We start from the raw sequence: 21,527 nt of genomic DNA on the forward strand, positions 1-21,527 counted from the left end.
GATGTCCCCCCTTCCTGCAGGGATGGGTATCCCTCAGCTTTGCTCCCTGACAGGCAGAGCTGTGGGTCCTGCTGCAGAAATTGGCACTGCAATGTTTAAAGTCTCTCTCTTCCCTCCTGGGGGGATCCACATCCTCCTTTTCAGGGCAGCAAAGGCCACGTGCGTGGGCACTGCAGCAGCTCAGAACTGCCCTGGCAGAGCTGGGGATCAAATCAAGTCACATTCCAGGGCATTAGACAGACGGTGGGAATTAAAAGCTTTACCTGGAAACTGGCTTTGTATCTCCAAGCCCTGCTTTTGTCTCCCAGCCCAACTCTCTATTTTTGTCCCTTTTACCTTCCGTGTTGTCACGTGTGGCAGTACATGGTGATGGCTGTGAAGCCACCCCCCGATCACATTTGGGGAGCCTTTGGAAAATATGGGGCTGTGCTGCCCAGGAGTAAACACTCAGGCAGTATGAGAAGGTAAAAAAGAGTAGTTTACCAAAACCAAGCTGCCTTGGGACTCATTAAAAGCTAAGGAAAGGCTCCAGCTGCTTTCAGGAGGCTTGGGATCAGTCAGGAACTAGGAAGTCCCATCTGGGCTATTAGCAGTAAATCTTGGGTTTGTTTCCATCAGTCTATAAGGCTGAGAACAGGGTCTCCCTTGGGGGCCACTCCGGCCCTGATTCAGGGAGCTCTGTCTGCTTCAGTTCTGCCTTTGCTTTGCCCTTCATCTGGTCCCCTTGTTGCTCTTCTGCATCCCTGGGTGAGCTGAGCACCTCTCCGTGCCGCTGGGCAACCTGGTCCTGGCTGTGGGCTGTCAATGCAGGATGAGGAAGAGCTCAGAGATTCACTTTAATTCCCAGAGGCTTGATGTCTCTGACCTATAAACCAATCCTTGACTATAAGGGTCTTGTGCTCTTTGAGGAAAACATTTGAAATGATGACGCTTTTGTAATGGTAATAACGACATTAGGCCCGCGTAGGTAACTTAATTTTATTTATTTATTTATTTGCTCTTTTCTTAGTGGAAATTGCTGCTTTTTTTTTCTGGGCATCAGGCCCAATTTTTGCTTTGTTCTGAGTCCACACCACATCTGGATGCTGCGCCCAGGCTGCTCCAAAGCCAGCGGCACCTCTTTGTGCTTCCCATGAGATTCCCACCTATCATCAATCCACCTGCGGTATTTTCAGCCTTGACAAGCAAAGTAGGTGACATTTCCATCTGAATTAATGTCCTGGGAGTCTCTGGATGTGAGAAGGGGTCTCAGCTGTCTTGGGCTGGATCTGCTACACGGATCACCCCTGCACAACAGGCAGGAGCTACCTTGGAGTGAAAACATGGCAGGGAGAGGAAGGAGTGGTGAGCAGTCTCCTGCTTTCCCAGGTCATTAGAGCATCCATGTGCATCAGGGCTGGGTATAGAGCAATGACAAGTTTGGATGCTTCAGGAGGGAAACATTTGCTTCCCGGGGAGAGTAAATTAGGTTTGCCTAGTGTCAGCGTGTTATGAGTCAGGGACGTGCATTAACATTTACCAAAATCTGAACGAGAATTGAACTCTGCATTAGACAAAAAGGTTGGGTGTCATTTTCCTGGGATTTGGGGAAAATCCTCTGAAGAACAGAGCTTTGTTTTTAATAGACACCTGCATGCCAGCCTCCAGGAGACTGCAGCTCTGCGTGCATTGAGAAGGGATCTGTGTGCTGTCAGCTTACCTGGAGGTGCCAGCTGTGAGCAGCTGGGCATGGTTCTGGGTGACCAGAGCACAGTGTGTGTCCCAGCCTCATGCCAGACCTCCCACTCCTGAGCCAGCAGAGAGGCTGCACTTGGGAGCTGCCTCTCGAAAATATTTTAGAGACAGTTTTCTGGGCAGGATGAGTTACTGGGCAGCATTTTGCACCAAGTTCTCAGAGTGTTTCTCTTCTGACACTCCTTGCTCAAAAGTCCACTTCCAGTAGCTTGTGGAACCACAGATTTATTGATTTGAACACAGGAAGAGATTATAAAAACAGCAGTTTGAGACCAACTCCCTGAGCAAACCACAGCTCAGCATTTTCCAGGGAGCCTGCAGCAGGCTGCAAGGAGCCTGTCCCTGTCCTGGCCAGTGATGGGGCCCTGGCCCTGCCTGGGAAGGTTACTAGAGAGGTGATGAGCATGGCAACACCGGCAGGGAGCCCTGGCCCAGCCCTTCACTCGCTCCTCTGCGATGCTCTACCTGCTGCATCGCTCCACGCCACAGCCGCACGCTGGCAGGGCGAGGCTGTGCCTCCCGGACTGTGAGCAGGAGCCATGTGTTGCTTTAGTCCCTGGTGCTTCACTCCCAGCCCCAGGGGCTGGGGGCGGCTCACCCAGCCCCCCTGGCCGGTGCTGAGCTCTGGAGGGGGCGTTGCTGCGGGCTGGGGGCAGCTACGGCAGCAGGGCTGCGAGTCCGGGCTGCCCCTGCGGGCCGTGGGGAGGGGGCAGCGTGTGACCCCTGCCCCTGCTCGGGATGCGGCGCAGCACGTCCCTGGCACGGTCTGCGCTGAGCCGGGAGGGCACGGGGACTGCCGTGGTCCCCGCGGGCTGCCAAAATCCCTGGGGGGCTGCCACCATCCCTGGGGACCCGGGCATCCCTGCATCCCTGTCCGCAGCACGCCGGGATGCGACCCGACAGGACGATGGCTCCTGACACTGCGTGGTGACCTTTACACCCCCGGAGAGGTCTGGCAGGGACCGGCCCTGCTTTGGCAGGCAGATGGGTCGAAGCCCACCTCCCCGCGCCCCATCACCCCAACTTCTGCTCGGCTGCCCCCGGGGCTGTGCCGGGGAAGGGGCGGGGGGCTGGCTGCCCACGCCGGTGGCCGTGCGGCCGGGGCGGCAGGCCGGCCACAGCCCTCATTCCTCCGCTGCTGGGTACCGCTTTGTTGCTAGCTGGTGACATCACCCGAGAGCCCACCCCCTGCCTCTTATCCGTCTCTGTGTCTCGCTCATTTATTCACAGGCAGCGCTGGCAGGATCAGGGGCTGTGCGAGCGCCAGGGCAGGCGGCAGCGGCAGCAGCAGCAGCATGTGTGCGGTGTCTGGGGTCCAGGGCACGAGAACCACGTAAGGTGCCCACCGGAGCCTCCCTCCTCACCCGCCTCCGCGGCCCCCGGCAGAAACTTCACGACTCCCCCACGCGCGGTCCGGGCTTCTCCGGAGGGGCTTGGCAGCGACAGCCGCATGCATGACACTCCGAAAAGGAGAGAAAATGACCATAAGTATCCAGGAGCACATGGCTATTGACGTCTGCCCCGGCCCCATCAAACCCATCAAGCAGATCTCCGACTACTTCCCCCGCTTCCCCCGCGGGCTCCCCGCCGCCGTCGGCCGCAGCGGTGCCCTGCGCCCCGCCGTCAGCCAGCCCTCCGTGAGCCCCGCCGAGGGACCCCGGGAGGATGATGAGGACGTGGACCAGCTTTTTGGAGCGTACGGCACGACGCCCGCCGAGCAGCCGGCCAAGAGCCAAGCGCCCGAGGAGGTGGTGGACCCCGAGGGCTACGAGTCCGACGACTGCAGTAAGTTCCTAAGTTTCCATGGGAGTTTGCTGGGTGCTGAGGGCAAGGGTGGGTCTTAGGGCTGGTTCCCCATCTTTGGTGCCTGAGCCGCGTGCCCTTCCTGGCTACCAGCCATGCTGCCCATCCCTGGGATCACACTGCAGCAGCGAAGAGCCCCAATATTTAGCTGGGGAGGCTGTCAGGGCACCGCTCCGGGGTGGAAGGGGGCCCTGGGAGTGTCCCTGCTGCAGCCAGGCTGGCCGCTGAACCCAAACTAGGGAAGTCTCCCAAGAGCCACCAGTTGCTGTGCTTTGCTGTTGTGGTTGGTGCACTTCTCTGCCTCGTCCCTGCTCGACTCCGTGCCTCTGAAGGCTGCCAGCAGGGCTCAGACCCTTCGGTTAATCCGCCTCGGTGGTGCAGGCTGCTCCAGCCCACCCTGCTGATGAGCTGGCGATACGCTCCAGCATCGCCCGGCTCCACATCGGGGAGATTTCTTTGGAATGACATCCGCCCTGGAGATCTCTGCCCTCTCCCTCGGCGAACTCTGGCATGTCATTCCTCCATTCCTCACCCTCCAGCTGCAGGCAGAGCCCTGCAGGAGACCAGTGGGGGCTTTGGAACAGAAGGCTTTGGTTCTGGTAGATGCAGGTGTTTGCAGCAAGGGTTAACCCCTGCCCACCCAAAACGTCCTTCCCACCCGGCGCCGTGGAGCTTGCAGGCTGCAAGGCAGCCTCTGCCTGGCTCTGCCAGCCACGGGGACTGACTGGGATAATACGATTTCCCTTGGAGTCGGATAAAACCCAAGGGCTCGATTCAGCCCAGCCTTCACGGGCCGGATCCTGCGAGGGGCTGAGCACAAAGTTTGAAGCCGGGAGGTGCCGAGGAAGGGAGTGGGTGCTGCTGAGCAATGCTGCGTGCTCGTCCTGGGGGAAGGGGAGGCTGAGCTGTTTACGGCCCAGCGCCGGGCAGGCGGTGGCTTTTTCCTGTGCAGAATGTCACAGCCCTGCCTCGGCCTCGCTGCCGGGCGCCGGCCTGGCCTGGGCTGCTGCCATCTATGCCAGACCCAGTAGTGTGACCCCAAGGAGGGCTGCAAGGAGGGCTGTGCTGCTGCAGGGCGGCACAGACACCCCCGTGGCCCCCTCTGCCTGCTGACCACCAGCTACAGCCCCAGGAGAGGCTGGGTATTGTGTGCCAGCCCCAAAGTGATGCTCCCTCTCCCCCCATGCCGGTATCGGGGTCATGCTCTCTGTGGAGAGGCAAGAGCTGCGGCTCTCCCGGGGAGAACATCTCTGCTAAGCCGCGTTTGCCCGAGCCGGGCAGTTAACGGTGACTTTAACCGGATTTGGGTTATTTGCTGCTCTAATTATTAGATCGTCTTTGCTCGCTGTGGCAGTAGAAATAGGAGCGACTGGGCTGCAGGGCCAGGGGTGTGCGTGGGAGCCGAAGCACTCGGGGCCCCAGGGTGTGGTGTTTTCTCCAGGTGACTGGCATGGAAATAGCCCAGGGTGCTGCATTCTGCATTTTTCCGCCGGCAGTGCTGGCTGGAGGAGGCTCAGCTCCCTGCCGGGAGTGGGAGGGCGTTTCTCTCACCCCGGCTGGTGTTAGGAAGAGTGTTTCTTGCAGCGTAACAGGTGTCAGGCAAACTGCTGAGGCTCTTTTGCCAGATGTGGTGGGTTTTCAGCTGGTGAAAGCAGAGCGGTGCCAGGAGCAGAGTGGGGAGGGGGGACTGCTGGTGTTAACATCTCTGGGGACATCATGGAATGGTCCCAGCCAACTTCAGGACACTGGTTGGCGTAAATGTGCAGGATGAGACTGTCACTCCCTCAGCAAGCCAAGTTGTAAAGCCAGATGAGAGCTCCTTGTCCCCATTTCCCAGCCAGGGAGCTGGGAGGGAATTCGTGCAGCCTGACTCGAGCCATCAGCTACGCTGGGGTGTGTTGTTCAGCTCCCCCACGTCCCTGGAGGGTGATTCAGGGCTGCTGCATTAGTCACCTGCACTAAATTTCCCCTGGAGAACCTGTGTCTGCCTGTACATCAGGACAGCGCTGGGGTTTAGGTGGTGCCAGACCCCTCTGGTGTCACACAGGGTTCAGGGAGGTGACTGAGGTCTCTGGGGATGCTGGTGTCAGATCCTGAGCGCAGCACACACAAATCAAGGTGTTGCCGGGCAGTGGCACATCTTGCCTCACTCCCCAGAGATTTTCCCAGCCCAGCCCCGGAGAGGTTCAGGGAGAGGGATTTTGCCAAGGCAGGGTCCATCCAGAGGAGGAGGAGAGCTCCTTCCCGTTTGTTCCACCTGCCTGCGGGTTTCCCTCCTCCAGCGCCAAGTGATGCTGCTGGCTGGCTGGCTGGGAGGAGGAGAGCTGCCCCTGCTTGGAGAAATGAGAAATGCAGCATTTGTCTGGGTTTCCCCAAGCTCGATCCTGCCTGGAGTTGCTGCTCCAGGCTGGTTTCTGGGTTTCCAGCAGCCTGTTTAGGTGTCGTGGACACGTTGCTCCGTCACCGCAGCCGTGCAGGGTGCCATCGGCAGGGGCTGGACCGGAGCTGCCATCCCTGCAAAACCTTCGGCACCCCAACAGGGCTGTGGGGAGAGAGCAGGGTGGGTCTTGCCTGGCCCTGCTGCGGCTCACCTGGGCTGGCTCCCTGCATCCCATTCCTTAATCCTTTGCCGAGTTGTGCTCCAGACCCTGTCAGCAATTCTTGGAGTGCCTGCGGAGCCAGTGGGAGCTGCCTTCTGGATGGCTTCTCCCTGGGGTGGGGCAGCCCCAGGGAGAAGCATCAGTGGCAGCTCCCATCCAAGCACAGTGGCCTGACCCAGTGGTTTGGTATCTGCAGGGAGCAGGGACATGTCGGGGGGCGGATGTGTGTGTGTGCATGGTGTTGGTGCTTTGGAAAATTAGGAATCTCCGGGCTGCAAGAGGCAGGTAGGATCACTCCAGAGATGGGCAGGGACCCGGCTGAGGCAGGAGGACAGATGGTACTAGTCGTGGGAGGCTGATGCAGAGGCTCAGGCTGATGGCTCTGGGACACCTCTCAACCAGCCTGTTGAATGCAGCAAGTGGCAGGGAGCAGGCAGGGACAGGGAACAAACACAGCAGATAATGAGTGGAGACATCTGGGCTGGCTCTGGGATTACTGGGAGTTGCATGGAGCCAGCTCTTCTCATCAGACCTGCCAACAGTGCTGCTTGAGGATTTGCAGGGTTGTGGTGGGCACCTGCTGCCATCCCAGGACCCCTGGGAGAAGGACTCATCACTGCCCTGCGCCTTGTCCATCCTCCATCTGCGGGGATGCTTTGGGACCAGAGCTCAGGCTGTACAGGACTCTCTTCCTGCACTGAGTTTGTCCCCAGTGGAGCTGCTGAGGAGGTGGAATGAGGCAGGAGAGGTGGGAAATGTGTATTTGGTGAGAAAGGTTATTTGGTGCTGTTGGACCAGAATTAGCATCTGCTATGAGCCGAGAGGACCAGCCAGGATTTGGGGCTGGGAAGGGGGGGGGATTCCCTCCTGCTGCCTCAGGACACTTGGCTGTCACCTCATCTTTGGTTCCCCAGCCTGGTGCCTGGTGACAGCAGCAGCATCCTGGCTCCTGAGGTCCCCAGCCACCAGGGATGCTTCCCACCCATTCAGGCGGCACACTGCCAGGGAAACTTGGTTTGCAAGGAAAATAAGCAAATGCCAGCTAGATGGCAATGTGCCACCTGTGAGGAGCTGGCTCTCGCCTCCCATCTCCCCCGATTTCACCCAAATTGCCACCCCTCAACTGCCAGCGCTTTCCCCTCCACAGCACCAGCGGGAATTTGTACCTGATGGGTTTTTAAAGGTCTCTCAAATCCCTGCAGGAGCAGCACAGAGGTGGAGACACAGTCCCTGTGAGGGAGCACTGCTGGGGCTTCTGTCACAGGGAACAGCACTGGAGGGAGCAGCCATCCTCCTGCAACGGGCAAGCAAGTTTATAGCCCTTGGAGAAATGCCCTGTTCCCCCAAGATGCTGTTTGGCTTGGGAAAGAGGCTGTGGTCACGCTGGAATCTCCTCCCTCCTCCTCCATATGCGTTTGGCTGTGGGTTTTCCGATGGGGAACACAGCCTGAGGGCAGGGAGCTGCAGTGGGAGCTGGAAGAGCTGCCCCACACCATTCCAGCCAGCGCTCCAGGGCTGCTCACATATGCACCAACCCAGCCAATTCCGTAGCGTGCCCAGCTGTTATTCCCGGAGGAGCAGGCTGGTGAGGAGGCTCCGGAGCTGCAGCAGCACGGAAACGACTTCTCCAAAGTGCAGCTGAGAGGCCAGTCCTGGTGGCGGCGGCTCGTGACGCCTGCTGAGAGCAGCGCCACACAAGTTATTTAGGAAGGCTCTTATTTTGAGCAAAGAAGATAATTAGGCAGGCAAAGCCGTCACGGAGATATTAATTACTGGCTGCTCAAAGACGTAAAGAGGAACGTCTTAAGGGGTGCAGGGTTTGCAAGTCACCTGGTGGTGCTTTTGGCCAGACAGGGGGAGGGAGAGGGAGACGGCGAGGGGAGATGTGCACTGGAACGGGGAGGATATTTACTTGTGAAATGCAGCTCCTTAGCATATGCTGCCACTGCTATTTATAAGCTTTGAATCGCCTTTTCAATCCAGATAAGGCCAAAAGAAGTATTTTTTTTACTCAGGAAACCAAACAAACTACCGCTGATTTCGGCAGAGCCTCGAGCGTGGCTTTGCCCACCAGACCACAACCCGAGCTGCCTGTGCCAAAGGGATGTGTGTGGGGTTTGGGCAGTGTGGAACCGAGCTCTGAGGGCATTGGGGAGCTTGTAGCCTTCCCGAGGGAGACGTGAGGTGTTGACTGGGGTGACTCTGGATTAGCTCCTGTCTGGTTTCCTGTGGGATAGGTGGGTACAGGGAAGGTGCTGGTGTAAGGCAAGTTCTCACGCTTTCCCGCTGGCCAACCCTTCAGCGGTCCAGGTGGAGGCTGCACATCGCGTATTCCTGATCCCCCAAGGAGCCTTCAGCCCCTGGAGATGCCTGTTCCCAAGGAGTGACCATGGGCAGGGACACCCTGAAGTGCTGAAGAGGAACACGGGGCACCTGGTGAGGCCAGGACATGAGGGTGAGCAGGGTCTGTCTGGGCATCCCTCCTCCAGCAGCCATGGAAGCAGCATATGGGGCCGTGGCCTCTGGCATCTCCGCTAATGAAGGAGCCACACGGCTGCTGGTTAATGAGGGGCCCTCCCGCTGCCTCCTCCCCACCAGCCTGCCCAGCCCTTCACCTTCTGTGGTTCCAGGGTGCAGGAGGAGACACAGTGCCCGGCTGGAGAAGGGAGCTGACACCCCTTACTCCACCATGCTGGACCTCAAGGGAGTTCCCAGATCTTTCATCTTTGTATTTAACGGTGAAGGCAATTTTGGGGGGGTTGTTAATTGCAATACCGTATTTCATTAAAGGAAGAGAGAGGGAGAGATTTGAAGGCCATCTCTAAATTGAAATTGCTGAAAGTCTAATTGCTGCTGACATCAGGGACCATTTAGTGCTGTAAAACATAATTGCATCTCTGAACTGTTCTGAGCAGATAAGTGTTCCTCTGAACACTCCTCCTGGAGGAGACAGAAGAGCTGATGAGCATCCATCAACCAACCTCACGAGGAAGCAGCTCCCTGCTCCAAGAGCTTACCAGGGGCTGGTGCTGTGTCTCCAAAATGAAGAAATATTGATTGCTGTAGATTTTAAGTGAAGAAGCCACGGTCAGGCAGGGAGCAGTTGCAAGAAAGGAAGGTTGTGCTTTGTTCTTGTTCTTGATCCCGTTGAATTCAGGCACATCTGTAGGATCTCCTGAGGAGGGAAAGTCTCCTGCCTGTGTGCTGGATCTGGTCCCTGCTGGGTTTTTTCTGTAGGAGTGAGGATGTCCTACGTTGTCTGCAGCAGCAGATCACAGTCTTGTGATGCAGCCCATTGGCACCACGTGGTCCAGGACTCACAGGAATGTCTGAGTCCCAACATGCTGTGCTGCCCCCGGGGCATGTCCCGAAACCTGCCACAGGACGCATTTTCACGGAATAGCTCATGGCAGAACTTTCAGAAGTGTCCCATTTCCACCTGCCTTCACCGCCTTCCCTGGCTGGTGCTGAATCCCGTGGCTGGAGGTTCATGCCAGAGATCAGTGCTGCCATCAGACCTGGGGGTTTGCAGCCATCAGGTCCTGCAGCTCCTCCTTGCAGCTGAGCACCTTGTGGGATCCATCCCTGAATCCATGAAGGCACATGAGTCACAAGCAGGTCTGTGCATGGGCCAGGAGTGCTGTGGATGCTGGATGAGCTGGGCCTCAGCTTCAGGAGGCTGCAGGAACTGATGGTGCTGTTTTCCAGGGATAACTCTGGAGAGTTTTAGGGGCTCGGGGAGTCGGTCCTTAAGCTGTCCCAGCACTCACTGCCTGCATTGCCCCATCATGAGCTGCTGGAGCAGGTCAAGGCACTGTCATCCTCAAGGAGGCAGGAGCACACACAGCCTCCCACCAAAATGCTGTTCAGCAGCCCTGCTTGGAAATGGCAGGAGGTAATTTCTGTTCCTCCTGAGGAGTCATTTACCAACATTTTACATGGGGCTGTAAGTGCACAGAACTACTTACTGCCTTTCAGGACCTTTAAAATTATCTCTATTGCAGGGGAAAATTAAAGCAATGGAAGAATAGGGACCTATCTTTTATAGTGCATTAAAAAATACCCAGTCTGAAGGTTACTGAACCTGTGCTTTCTGTAAGGGAGAGCTAATCCAGACAATCCCCAGCAGTCTTTTTACTGCTCCACTCTGATCTCCCTGGCACAAAATCCATGAGCAGATTATCTTGGAAGCAGCAATGCTGATAAGCAGAGGGACTTAAGGCTTTTGGACTTCTTTTTAATTAGTTCTATAGTGGGTTTTCTGTGTGCACACCTCAATTTCTCTTAGTGTAGAGCTTTGCTGGGCTTTCTCGTGGCAGTCATGCTGTGAAAGCCTCCCTGACTTGGGAAGGCGAGGAGCACGCTCCGTCATCACTTCCCACCTCCACGGGCTTTGCTGAAGCTCACAGGTCTGCTCTGCAAGTCTCAGGGCCTCTTCCATGTCTCGAGCATCTCTTGGGCTGAGAAACTCTTCTCCTTGGAGCATCCCAGGCTGCAGAGAGGGCGGATCCCAGGGTGGAGCAGGCGAGGGCGGGGCACCTGCCAAGGCAGGGGCTGGGGAAGGGAGCGGAGCAGGGATTTATCGCCACCTTTTGCCTTTCATCCCACAGGTATAAATAGAAGCTCCTCCAGCCTCGCCGCCACCCTGGGCGCTGATGGGAAATGTCAGCAATAAACAATTTCTGCCGGCTCCACCGGCCAGGGTGGTGGCGGGGCTGCTGCCGTGCCGGGACACCGCGCTCTCCGCATCCCCCGGCTGAGCCCGCGGACACATCTGCTGGTTCTGCTGCCCTCTGATAATTTTGTGGCTCTCTGAATTAATCAAAACGCCCCAAAGGTCAGTGGGAGAGGAGGCCGCGTTCCTGCGCAAGTCAGATTTATTTTTCTTTTTAGAGCCTGTGTTAAATGCCAGGCCCTGGCCAGCGCCTTCCCATCAATCTCTCCCAATTCATGGAGAGGAAAGAGGGTCAGAACCTCCTAATGAGTTCAGCGTTCCTAATGGTTATTTTATCATTGGAGCAGAATAATTGTAATAATAATGATACATCCTGCCTGCTGTCTGGAGAGCACCAAGCTGCCTTTGTAGTGCCTGACAAAGGCATTTATTTATATTTTTTATTTGCAGCCTGTGTGATTAGAGGGCAGTGTTCAGAATAATCCTGGTAACAGTGCTTTGAGTTTAATTGCCGCCCTTTTCTTTTTTAGGTACTTACTCCCTTAATTAAGAGCACAATCGAGTTGCATCTCATGTGGGGGGGGGGACCAATCAAAGGAGGGGGATTCAGCTGCAAAGGCTTTGGGCCCAATCCTGCCAGCTGGGGAGGCAGGAGTTCCACAGCCAGGACTGGATGTGCTGCCAGAGGTTTGCAGGATAGGTGAGACTCGTGCTGGTGTGGTGGTGTTTGCTTGCCTGGCTGCTGGCCCCGTGTGCTGCCTGCTCCAGGAGGGCAGGGTTGTGGTTCCATGGGGGTTTACATGGAGCTGCTGTGGGGTGCAGGGGTGGCTCCCACCCCTGGTGCAGCTGGAGGTCTCCTGCCACCTCCTCAGCCCCTGAGCAGCTCGAGCAACAGCCTTTGTCTCTGCCTTCACTGCTGTGCTGGATCCATCACCTGGATGTGCATCCCCAGGAGGTAACGGAGGTTGCAGGGCTGTGATCGTGTCCTCGATGTGTCCAGTGTGTCCTGGGCATCCTCTGGGTACTGGTTCTGGTGGCAGCACTCATCCTTGGCTCCACAGCAGCACCTTGTCTGCCAAACTCCAAGTTTGCCTGACCCCTTTGGTCATCTCCATACGGCGACGTTTGTAAGCAATTAGCACGTGTTCTGCTGATGTTTCCATGTCCCTCTGCTAAAGGCAGATCTTTCCTTGGTTATTGAGATCACCATCAACAACAAAAAAAAGCCCTATGTAGAGGAAAACCCCTTCAGAACTGGAGGAGAGCTGGGGCTGGAGCCTGACAGGGCTGGGGGAACTGTGCACCCCTATCCATGCCCTCCCAGCTCCTGGCAGATCCAAGAGGAATGGGAACTGCTCAAGGTTCACTCGCAGACTGCCAGCACTGGGAGCAGGAGCTGAGTCCCCACGTGCAAAACAAGCGCCTGCTGCTCGTTACGGCAATTTTAGGCCTTGCCCGTCTTGCAGGAGTGGGGCCCCCCACTGCCCTCGCCCCTGGGGCAGGCTGGGGCTTTGTCAGTATTTCCTGGCCAAAGTCTGTTTTCATGCCAGGCTTTTAATTTGTTTTATAAACTGCCAAATCCGGCAGGCCGAGCCGCGGGCCCCCTCCTGTGATAAAAATAAAATAACAGCTTGAACCCGGGAGGGCCGAGCGGTGGGGCTGGCAGGAAGCGCTGATTAAAGGGCAGGTGGAAATGATGAGGCTCCGAAACCGGAGGCTTCATCTTCCGCTCTTGAGTGAAAAATGCAGATTTTGTGAAGTTTTGCTGACTTGGCTTTCACCCTTGTGCTGTGGAGCCTCACACTTCACCCACTGCCGTCCGCGAGTTCCCCACAGCCGAGCGCGGGCAGGGGCAACCGGGGACTGCTGCGCCTTCCTCCCTGTGGGATGAGGAGCGGCTTTGGGTGGGAATTGCTCTGGAAATGCCCGTTTGGGCCGAACCCAGAGATGACTCACAGTTTGCAGGAGGTTTGGCCTCACCCTGTATCGCTTCCATCTTCCCCTGGCAGGTAAAGCCCCACTGATTTGTGACTTGCCCAGACCATCAGCTAATGTGGCATGAAATTGCTCCAGAGCGAGGAGGGTACATTCTTCTGGCTGAAAATCTCTTTGGATATTTATTCTGTTTTGAACTCAGGATATTTGCTCCGGAGCAAGGATTTTTCTTTTGCTAGCAGGCAAACCTGTAGCTCATTTGCCTTTGGGCTGGGAGATCACTGTGAAATTGCAGCAAGAACGTTTTGGTCCCCTGAATATCCACCTCCTCGGTGGGTGCCTTGCTGCTATCAGTGCTGGGGGAAAAAAAAATGGACCTTATTTCCTACCATAAAGTTTGTCCAACTTTCCCCCCAGGCACCAAACCCTGCTTTGATATTGACCAAAATGTTCTGGTTTTTATTTTGGATTTCTTTTTTCATGCTCTGAATGCGGCGGGAAGGTGCAGTTACCTTGGAAACAGTGGTGGGATGCTGTTTGGTGGCAGGGCAGCACTCAGGCAGCCCCCTTTTGGAAAGGTGGGCATGGAAAATTGGGGGGTTGCTGGGTCCAGAGCCACCCTGGAAGTTCGAGGCTGGAGGCAGGTGAAGCTGAGCCAGCGAAGACGCTGCTCCATGTCCAGGCTTTGGTGTGCAAATCAGGTCTGGGAGCCTCGGAGAAGGTTCGGCCGTGTTTTTGGAAAGCTTGTCTTTTTAAGGCTTTTTCTCTCCTTTGGATTAGCACGACTTGCTCAGATCATCCAAAGGGAAAGAATTTCTTAAATCAAATGTACTTCTGCTGCTGAGGCCCCTCTGGTTTTGTTCCGGTCTGCTGCCCCGTCCCTGTGTCCCATCCCAGGAGACGCCCCCGTGCTGCCGTTCCTGGGTTGTGGATGCTGTAACGGAACACTGCTCTGATTAAAAGCTGTTGGTGTTTTTCATTTTAACCATAGAAGTATTTCCATCCTCTCCGGGTTTAATTTACAGTTTGCAGCCAGATTGGAGCTGGGAAGGGATCCCATTGGTGGCTCATTTGTTTGAAGGTGTCAGTGTACAAATACATGTTCTGGGAATGCCAGCGGCGCTGGAGCAGGGGGGATGTGCCAACAGTGGGTCTGTTCTGTGTCCCAGCCATGCCTGGATCTTCCCAGAAAAGAGCCTTCAGCCCCAGCTGCTGGTTGCAGTGGGGCTGCTGTGGGATGGAGGTGACCCACGTGAAAGCCCACAGAGGCAAAGCTGGGCAAGCTGCATCCATTGATCCCGCTCACTCCTCTCCCAGGACTGTGCCAGCCTCACCAGCCAAGGTGGGGACGACCACCAGCTTCCCAGCACGAGGCCTTGTTTCGTAACAGGGCTCACAGGAGGATGCTTTATGTTTTATAATGGTTGCAGCCATTTCTGTAGCATCTTCATCCACTCCTTTTGTGCTCTGAGGGGGGAAAGGCAGCGTGTGCTGGTCCCTACAGGCTAACAGGATCTTCTCTTTTTGCAGCCACGCTCGGGACGCTGGATTTCAGCTTGCTCTACGACCAAGAGAACAACGCTCTCCACTGCACCATCAATAAAGCCAAGGTATGGCTCAGGGCGTGGGAACAGCGAGGGCTGACTGTGCCTGGAGGTGGCAAACTCTGTCCTGCCTTATGGGGTTACCCAGGTGCTGCAGCTGCACCAAACGTGCCTAAAGACGCAAATGTGGCAGTGTGGGGACACCGGGTGTCCCCTCATCCCTGTGCTGCATCAGTGGCTCTGGTGTCTCTGAAGCAGCCGTTCCTTTGCCAGCTCCACTTCCATCCCAACACCCAGTGCCTCTGCCCTCTCCTTCCCCTCCACCCCTGCCTTTCAGGGCGTTTCCAGCAGTACAGAGACGGCTGCTCGTCCCCTTTGACGAGGTTGTTGCAGCTATTGATGCTTTTTAGAGCAGCCCGTCCCGATGTTGTTATTTACTTGACGGCTGTGACCGGCTGTCAGTTTATAAATGGCTCTTTTAAATGCTGCTAATCACGGCCACAAAGTGCTGCGCCTCAGCGCCTTTGCCGTCTGCGTGATTGAAGCAATTAGGGGCTTTTTGCACATTTTGGAGCAGAAACAGATAACTGAGGTCCTGATTCTGCCTCCGGGCCCGTGCGTGCTGCTGGGTTCCTCTCTGCTTCACCCCGCACGAGGACCAGAGCAGTGAGGGTACCAGGTCACCACGAGAGTGGTAGGTTGGGAGGAGAAGACCTAAATCCCTGCAGATCTTGGGAAGGGGTGGAGGGTTTTTACGGCAGGCAGGAGAACAGGCTGTGAGCTGAGCCCCAGAGGATCAGACCATGCTGTTTGCCTTCATAGGATGCATGTTTTCAGCCCCCACCCCAGTGCCCACTGCGCTGGGTGCTGGTCCTGGGTGCTGAGACACAGCATCCCCACCCAGGGTTCTCCCTGCCTGGAACACTCTAGCATCAAAGCTTGGCCTTGGGGATGAGCACCCAAACATCTGCCCCAGCAGCCCTTGAGCTGCTCCTGGCTGGGGGCAAGCGCAGCACCCACAGCTCCTGGGCAGGGCTGCCGGGGCAGGGCTGGGGCAGACAGTGGGGTTTGTTTCCCTCCCCGTTGCCCGTGAATTCTCCAGCAGCCTCTGGGTCAGGCTTCCCTTGGTGCACTCGGGAGCTGTGCCAAGGAGGAGATTTCTAGTTGGGTTTGGAGTGGGAGGAAGGAGACCTGTGAGCGGCAAGTGATAGATTTCACATCGGCGAGAGCAAAGGCAGGGCTGGCAAAGGAGAGCCCTGCCGTGCCCACCTGGCTCTGTCAGGAATGGTGGTGGCTGATTCCATCCCACCGGACTGGGGGTACCCCCTGCACCTCCCTGGCCACGGGGTGGGCAGAGCCCTCCTCGCCACCCTGACATTCAAGCAACTCGAGTCCTGTTCATTTCCATTCTGCTCTCATTCTCCCATTTTTCTCTTTTATTTACACTGCCATCTGCTCGCTCTCATTTCATCTCTCGCCTGGGGAAAGCTGCCAAAACTTGACTACAGAAAGGTAAGGGCCAGGCCCCGGCTGCCATCGGTGGGCGCCGGCGCCGGCTGTGTAGATGTTACAAGTAGTGCTGTAGAGGAGGTGATGGGGGAGTGCCAGGGCCACACACACGGGCCCCAGCAGTGCTGGGACGTGCATTGCCCTTGCACCTGGGCTGGGTGTCCTGGGTACCTGTCTCAGCTCTCTGGAGAAGGTGCCCTCAGGATACATCCAACTCCTGCAGCTCCTGGAGCCTCAGCTGCTGCCAGCAGCCCTTAAAACCTGCACTATTTCAGCCATGTGAGACGTGTTTTCCTCTCTGTCTGATAACCCCAAACAACCCCTCTCTCTCCCTTTAGATCTTTTTGCTTCTCTCCATTTATTTTTAATCTCCAGCACTTTTCTATCTGCTGATGTCCCTCATGAGTCCTGTTATTGGCTCCTGGGGAGCAGGCTCTTGGAGGCACCGGCAGCACGTTCAATCCAACCTGTTGTGCTCCACCACCAGTTTCCTGCTCTGCAACCATCAGCTGCTGTACTGTGCAGGAGGCTGGGATAGTCGCTCCGTGTCAGAATTTACCCTGGTGCTGTGCCTGGGAGACATCTGAGGTGTTTCTTGGTGTAGGTTCACAGCAGAATCTGTGAGATGCTGGGAGTTTCCAGACAGCCCCTGTGCCACTCTCTGGACCCTGTGCTGGCAGGATCAGGTGGGATCAGGCAGGAGCAGGTAGGATCAGGTGGGATCAGGCAGGAGCAGGCAGTGTGGCCACCTCACACTAATGGCTCTCAGTGCTGGCAGTAGCCCTGCCGGTCACACTTCAGGCACGGCTGAACTCAGACACCTTACAGCTCAGATCAATAGGAGAATAAATCAGGGCATTATGGGAGCTCACTCCTGGACTGTGGGAACAGTTGTGTGCCCAGCTGGCAGGAGGGCTTTCCCCACTCGCCTGCTGCCCTGCACAGACCCTGTGTACTCCCCTGGGGTTGTGCTGATCTGTACTGTCAAGTGTGGGAAAGAGCTGGGATGCTCTGGGCATCCCCCTTCCTAGAAAACGGGGTGGAAATGGGTTCAGTGAATTTGCAGGCACCCAGGCTGCTCAGTCCTACAAAGCCTGATGTGCTCCATGCAGCAAGAGGATAACCTGCTAGAGGGAGATCACAGAATCATAGGACCTGTGGGATCTGTAAGGGTGTGTGGCAGCACAGACACGATGGGCTGTGCTACCCTGTAGCTTCACTGATCTCCTGCTTTCGGGAGGCAGATGCCCAGGGCAAGCCTCAAGGGGCTGAATGGCAGTGGTGAAGGAGCTCCTGGCCCCAGGCACGCCATGCCAGACAGCTGCTGCCCGTGGGAGCATCCTTGGGCTGCTCTCCCTGTGCCACTGGCCAGAAAACACCCGGGAGTTTCCACCCTGCCGAGCATTTGGAAGCTCCCTCCCTTCCAACAGCAGCGAGTGCTGGAGGTCTCAGCAGTAATGCTCTGAGCATTACTTATGGATTGAGTCATAAATATTTATCACTGCAGGGAAATTCCTGAAGCTGTGTGTCTCCTCTGGGCTGTCGAGGGGGGTGGCAGTGCAGTTTGCCCCATTTCAGAATGGGATGCCTTGGCCTGTGAGGTATCCAGGCCGGTTTTGGGGCAGGGGGGATCCTGCTCAGCGGGCAGGCAGCTCGTTGTGGGGTGAATGATGGAATGAATCCATCTCCTGCGATTGCTGCGTGCCTCCAGCGTGCCGTTAATCGGCAGCCCGATTAGCCCAACGTGTAATTAAATCCTATTGATTAGCTAAATGTCACTGGCACGGAGAGCAGCTGGCACAGGCTGGGATGCAGGGAGCTGGAGGTCTCCGTAGGCTTGCAGCAGAGATTCTGGGGTTGGCCAGAGGAAGGGAAAAGATGAAACTTGGTCTCCTCTCCATTGCCTATGCTGTGATGTGCAGCACCATAAATCAGTCCCAGCAGCAGGACTGGCTGGAGCCAGGGAGGTGCCCTGAATGGATCCAAGAGGAATCTCTGCTTCCATGAGACTTGTCCTTGTTTGCCTTTCAGCTTTCTTGGAGCAGCTTTAGGCTGGCAATCCCTCCGCACAGGTGCTGGTAGCACCGTGGGTCCTCCCTGTGGGAGGGATGAGCTCCCATGGGAGCAGCTTTGCAGGGTAGAACCCTGTTAAATTCAGCTGTGTGCTAAACACGTATCAAGTGACATGGGAGGGAGGTAGACGTGACATTAGAAGCTATTTTCCAGGCTCCTGTCACTCCATCTTCCATAGCACATCTATTAAAAAAACCTTTAATAGCCTCCTCAGAAGGTAATTTAATTGAGCTGAATTGATGGGTGAATTACAGAGCTGCCTGTCTTTCTCCATCCATTTTCATGGGAATCTGCTTGCTTGTTTCTGATTGCATTTGCTGTGCAGCTCTGGGCAGGTGGGCCCCTCTGACTGGGGAGAGAGCCTGGGTCACTGTGAGTAGACTGTGTAGGTGATCCCCTCTGGAGTCTGGGGACAATCCAGCCCATTCCTGCCCTGTCTGCCCATGGAGGCACAGCCAATACCACCACCTTCCTCCCAGTATCTGCTAGGGCAGGGACATCACCCCACAGGCTGCAGTTAAAGCAGAGACACTTCACCTCAGTTCACTGCTGGTATTTTTATCCTTTTGGCTCTGCTTTAGAAGCAAAATCTTCTTTCCTGGACACCATTTGGCCACCCTTGCCTCAGGGCAGCTTGCTTGTCTCTGAAGCAGAGCCCTTGTCTCTGAAGCAGAAGCCTCGCTCCAAATCAGAGACATTCCCAAGGTCAGGAACATCCTGCCCCCTTGGCCAGGTTGTGCAGCTCAGGGGTGGGACAGGGCATCCCAAGAAGCTGCTGTGGCACTGCAGGTTGGGTTGGGTGAGCTATTCCATACGTGTGAAATATGGAAGCGGTTTCCCTCGCTGATTTGCCCAAATCCAGGCCTTAATGATTACATTTCCATTACCCACAGCCGTTCCACCAGCAGTCCATACAAATGCTTTCCTGCCAGGTGGATGCCTGGCAGCTGCATGGACTCATTATCCAGGCAGTGAGTACTCTGCTCATCACAAAACGGGTGTGACGAGTCTTTAGCATCACCCCAGCCTGATCTCCATGCCCAGTTTGGAGCCAGGCTTGGATGGATACTTCTGCAGAGAAACCCTCCTCTGATCCAGGCACAGAATTGCCTTCAGCCAGCCCAGCAATGACTCCTGCAGGGATCCCGCAGCCAGGCTGGAAACAATCCAAAGACTTCCACGGTGGAGCCATTCTCATTTCTGCTCAGGACTGGTGAAAATTAGGCTCCATTTTTCATGCTCCTGAGTTGCTTCCCTGCCCTGTGGAGTCTGTTTCCATGCAGCCTGTGCAGTTACAGCTTTGGGCTGGGTTTGTGCATCGCCCTTGGATAATTTACAGGTTGTTTAGAAGGGGAGCAGAGGCACAGCTTGTGTCCTCCCTCTGCCCAAAGCAGGATCAGCTCCAGAGCATTGCTATAACAAACACGTTCCGCGTCATCCTTTAAGAGCTGTGAGGGTGTTGTATCAAATCCATCAGGAATGGCTGCATCCCTGCATCAGGAATGGCTGTGTCTGTGCTCTGGCACCCCCAGATTTCCTTGCAAACACCGCAGCATTCAGCTGGCACCAGCCTCCCACTGGCCTGAAGCTGTTCTTCCTTCAGCTGTGCCTTAATCACACGGAGTAGGTAGGTGCTATCACACCCTCTGGGAGCGCTTAGAAGTAGCATCACAACAGCAGAGGTGTGTGTTTGCTCATAAGCAATTATTAAATGACAAAACCCTGTAATTTCAAACCTCGGAAGTCGCTGTGCTGATTTACTTAACCCCCAAATTAGTTGTGATGAGGATGGCAGAGTCAGGCTGCCAGGAGAGCAGAGCAGTGCCTGGTGGCCGATGCCAAGTGCAGGTGAGGAGCTTCCCCCAGCCCCTCCTCGGCTCCAGAGATGGTGTTGTAATGCTGGGCGTGCGTGGCTTTGCTGCCCAGCCTGGATCCTGCGGCAGCCGCTCTCCCCTCCTTCCCCAGGCCTGAGGAAATGCAAATACTCCGTGGACCAGACACTGGTGGATGGGTTCAGTGAAAGCCACCCTGCCTGCCCAGCATCCTGCTGTTATCCTGACTCCTGCTTTTTGCTGTTCCCTCTCCAGGGCCTGAAGCCGATGGACCATAACGGTTTGGCTGATCCATACGTCAAATTGCACTTGCTTCCCGGAGCCAGTAAGGTGAGACACCTTTTCACTTCTTCTTCTCTTCCTGGGGCCGTGCCTTTTCCTTGGAAATCAGATCCAGGAGGTTCCCCAGGGAGAACCTCCTCACCCAGGGGCTGCTGCAGCCAAGCCTCGAGCCTCCTGCCCATTTCTTGAGCCAAAAGTCCTCAGAGAGAGCAGGAGGTAAGAACTGGGGCTAAATCCATCCTTATAGGGGTAGAAAATACCTTTCTGGGAAACCACTTCCTGGGACTCAGGTGCCATCCCTGACTCCTCATCTTGGGAGCAGGGGATGCAAAATGCTGCTCTCCAGGAGCCCCTGGGAAGCACCGAGTGAAACAATCTGAAGCTATAAACAAACCAGACCCTTTTAATTTTATTTTTTCTTTTGCCCTCTTTCTTTTGCATTTTAAACCCCTCAGATCATAATAAAACAGAGTATAAATCATAAGGGAAATATTTCCATCTCCTTAGGTTCGGCGCTTGCTGGAGAGAAGAGTAATTAAAGATATTGATGTGTAGTGAGAGCTTGGTGTAACTGATGGGGATGTGGAATTTAAATGCTAAACGTATGTGTTATGAATATTAATTGCACTCCCATTCTACACGAAAGGAAAGACCTTTTTTGGGGAGGTGTATTTACTTGTTACGGTTCAGTTGAATTAATTCATAATGTTCAGGGCGGTAGAGGGAGTTTTTAACCACATTTCAAGTTCCGCTGGAATTAGGAGAGCCGGGAGCGCTTTCATCAGCGATATTATCTGTCATTTCCATGTTTTGCAAATGCATTGATTAGCATTTCTGCTGGAGGTGATGGAGAGAGGAGAGGCAGGAGGGGAGCGCTGAGCTGAGGGTAGCGCAGGAGCTGTAGACTCCACAAGCCCGGAGCGGCCGTGGGGGGACCCTCTCCTTGCCCCCACATTCCAAGCAGCACTGTCTGGATCTGCCCTGGGAGAGGTGAGCAGGTCTGGGGGGATCGCAGGTGTGTGCTGGGCTGGATGTTTCTGTACAGGTGCTCCAGCAGCAGGATTGTCCCTGAGTCCCTCGGGTGTTTCTGTCCCAGTCTTGGGCTCTCAGCCACCTGTGGGAAGCAGGGCTGGAATTCATTCCCCATGCAGGGCTGGAATTCATTCCCCATTCAGCCCTCCACGTGAGCTGGTTACTGACTACTGAGTCATTCCAGATGGGAGAAAAAGGCACTCCCAGAGCTCAGCTCCTCTGATCTAATTGATGTCCCTTGCCCAGGGCAGCGTTAGCTGCTGGGTGATGCCCATCATGTCACCCCCCGTGGCTAAACCCACTTTCCCTCCACCCCCAGAGCCCCAGCCCCAGGATATGGTACCCACAGGTCTGAGCAGGCAGTGGGTGCCATCAGGGTGCTTTCCCTGCTGTCCTTGTCACCCTTCAGCAAGCTTTAGGATCCCTATCTGTTATGTATCCTGCTGCTTGGGCTGGAGGTTGGCGTGGTGGCCACAATATCACTGAGATAAAATAGATGTGGGAATGG

At 55.7% G+C, this 21,527-nt stretch overlaps 1 protein-coding gene across 1 annotated transcript in view; it reads left to right on the plus strand.

Annotated features, from left to right (window-relative positions):
* The first annotated feature begins 2,969 nt into the window (after window positions 1-2,969).
* The window catches only part of DOC2B (double C2 domain beta), a 29,878-nt gene continuing 11,320 nt past the window's right edge, over window positions 2,970-21,527 (plus strand). Inside the window, exons 1-3 of the mRNA XM_027903325.1 lie at window positions 2,970-3,519; window positions 14,278-14,357; window positions 19,961-20,035. Coding sequence (XP_027759126.1) covers window positions 3,189-3,519; window positions 14,278-14,357; window positions 19,961-20,035 — 486 coding nt within the window. The 5' untranslated portion in view covers window positions 2,970-3,188. The remainder of the gene's footprint in view (window positions 3,520-14,277; window positions 14,358-19,960; window positions 20,036-21,527) is intronic.

The sequence above is a fragment of the Empidonax traillii genome, unplaced genomic scaffold (genome assembly GCF_003031625.1).
Source record: "Empidonax traillii isolate 1590-97213 ecotype Southwest subspecies unplaced genomic scaffold, ASM303162v1 scaffold957:size654520, whole genome shotgun sequence".
NCBI classification, from domain to species: domain Eukaryota; kingdom Metazoa; phylum Chordata; class Aves; order Passeriformes; family Tyrannidae; genus Empidonax; species Empidonax traillii.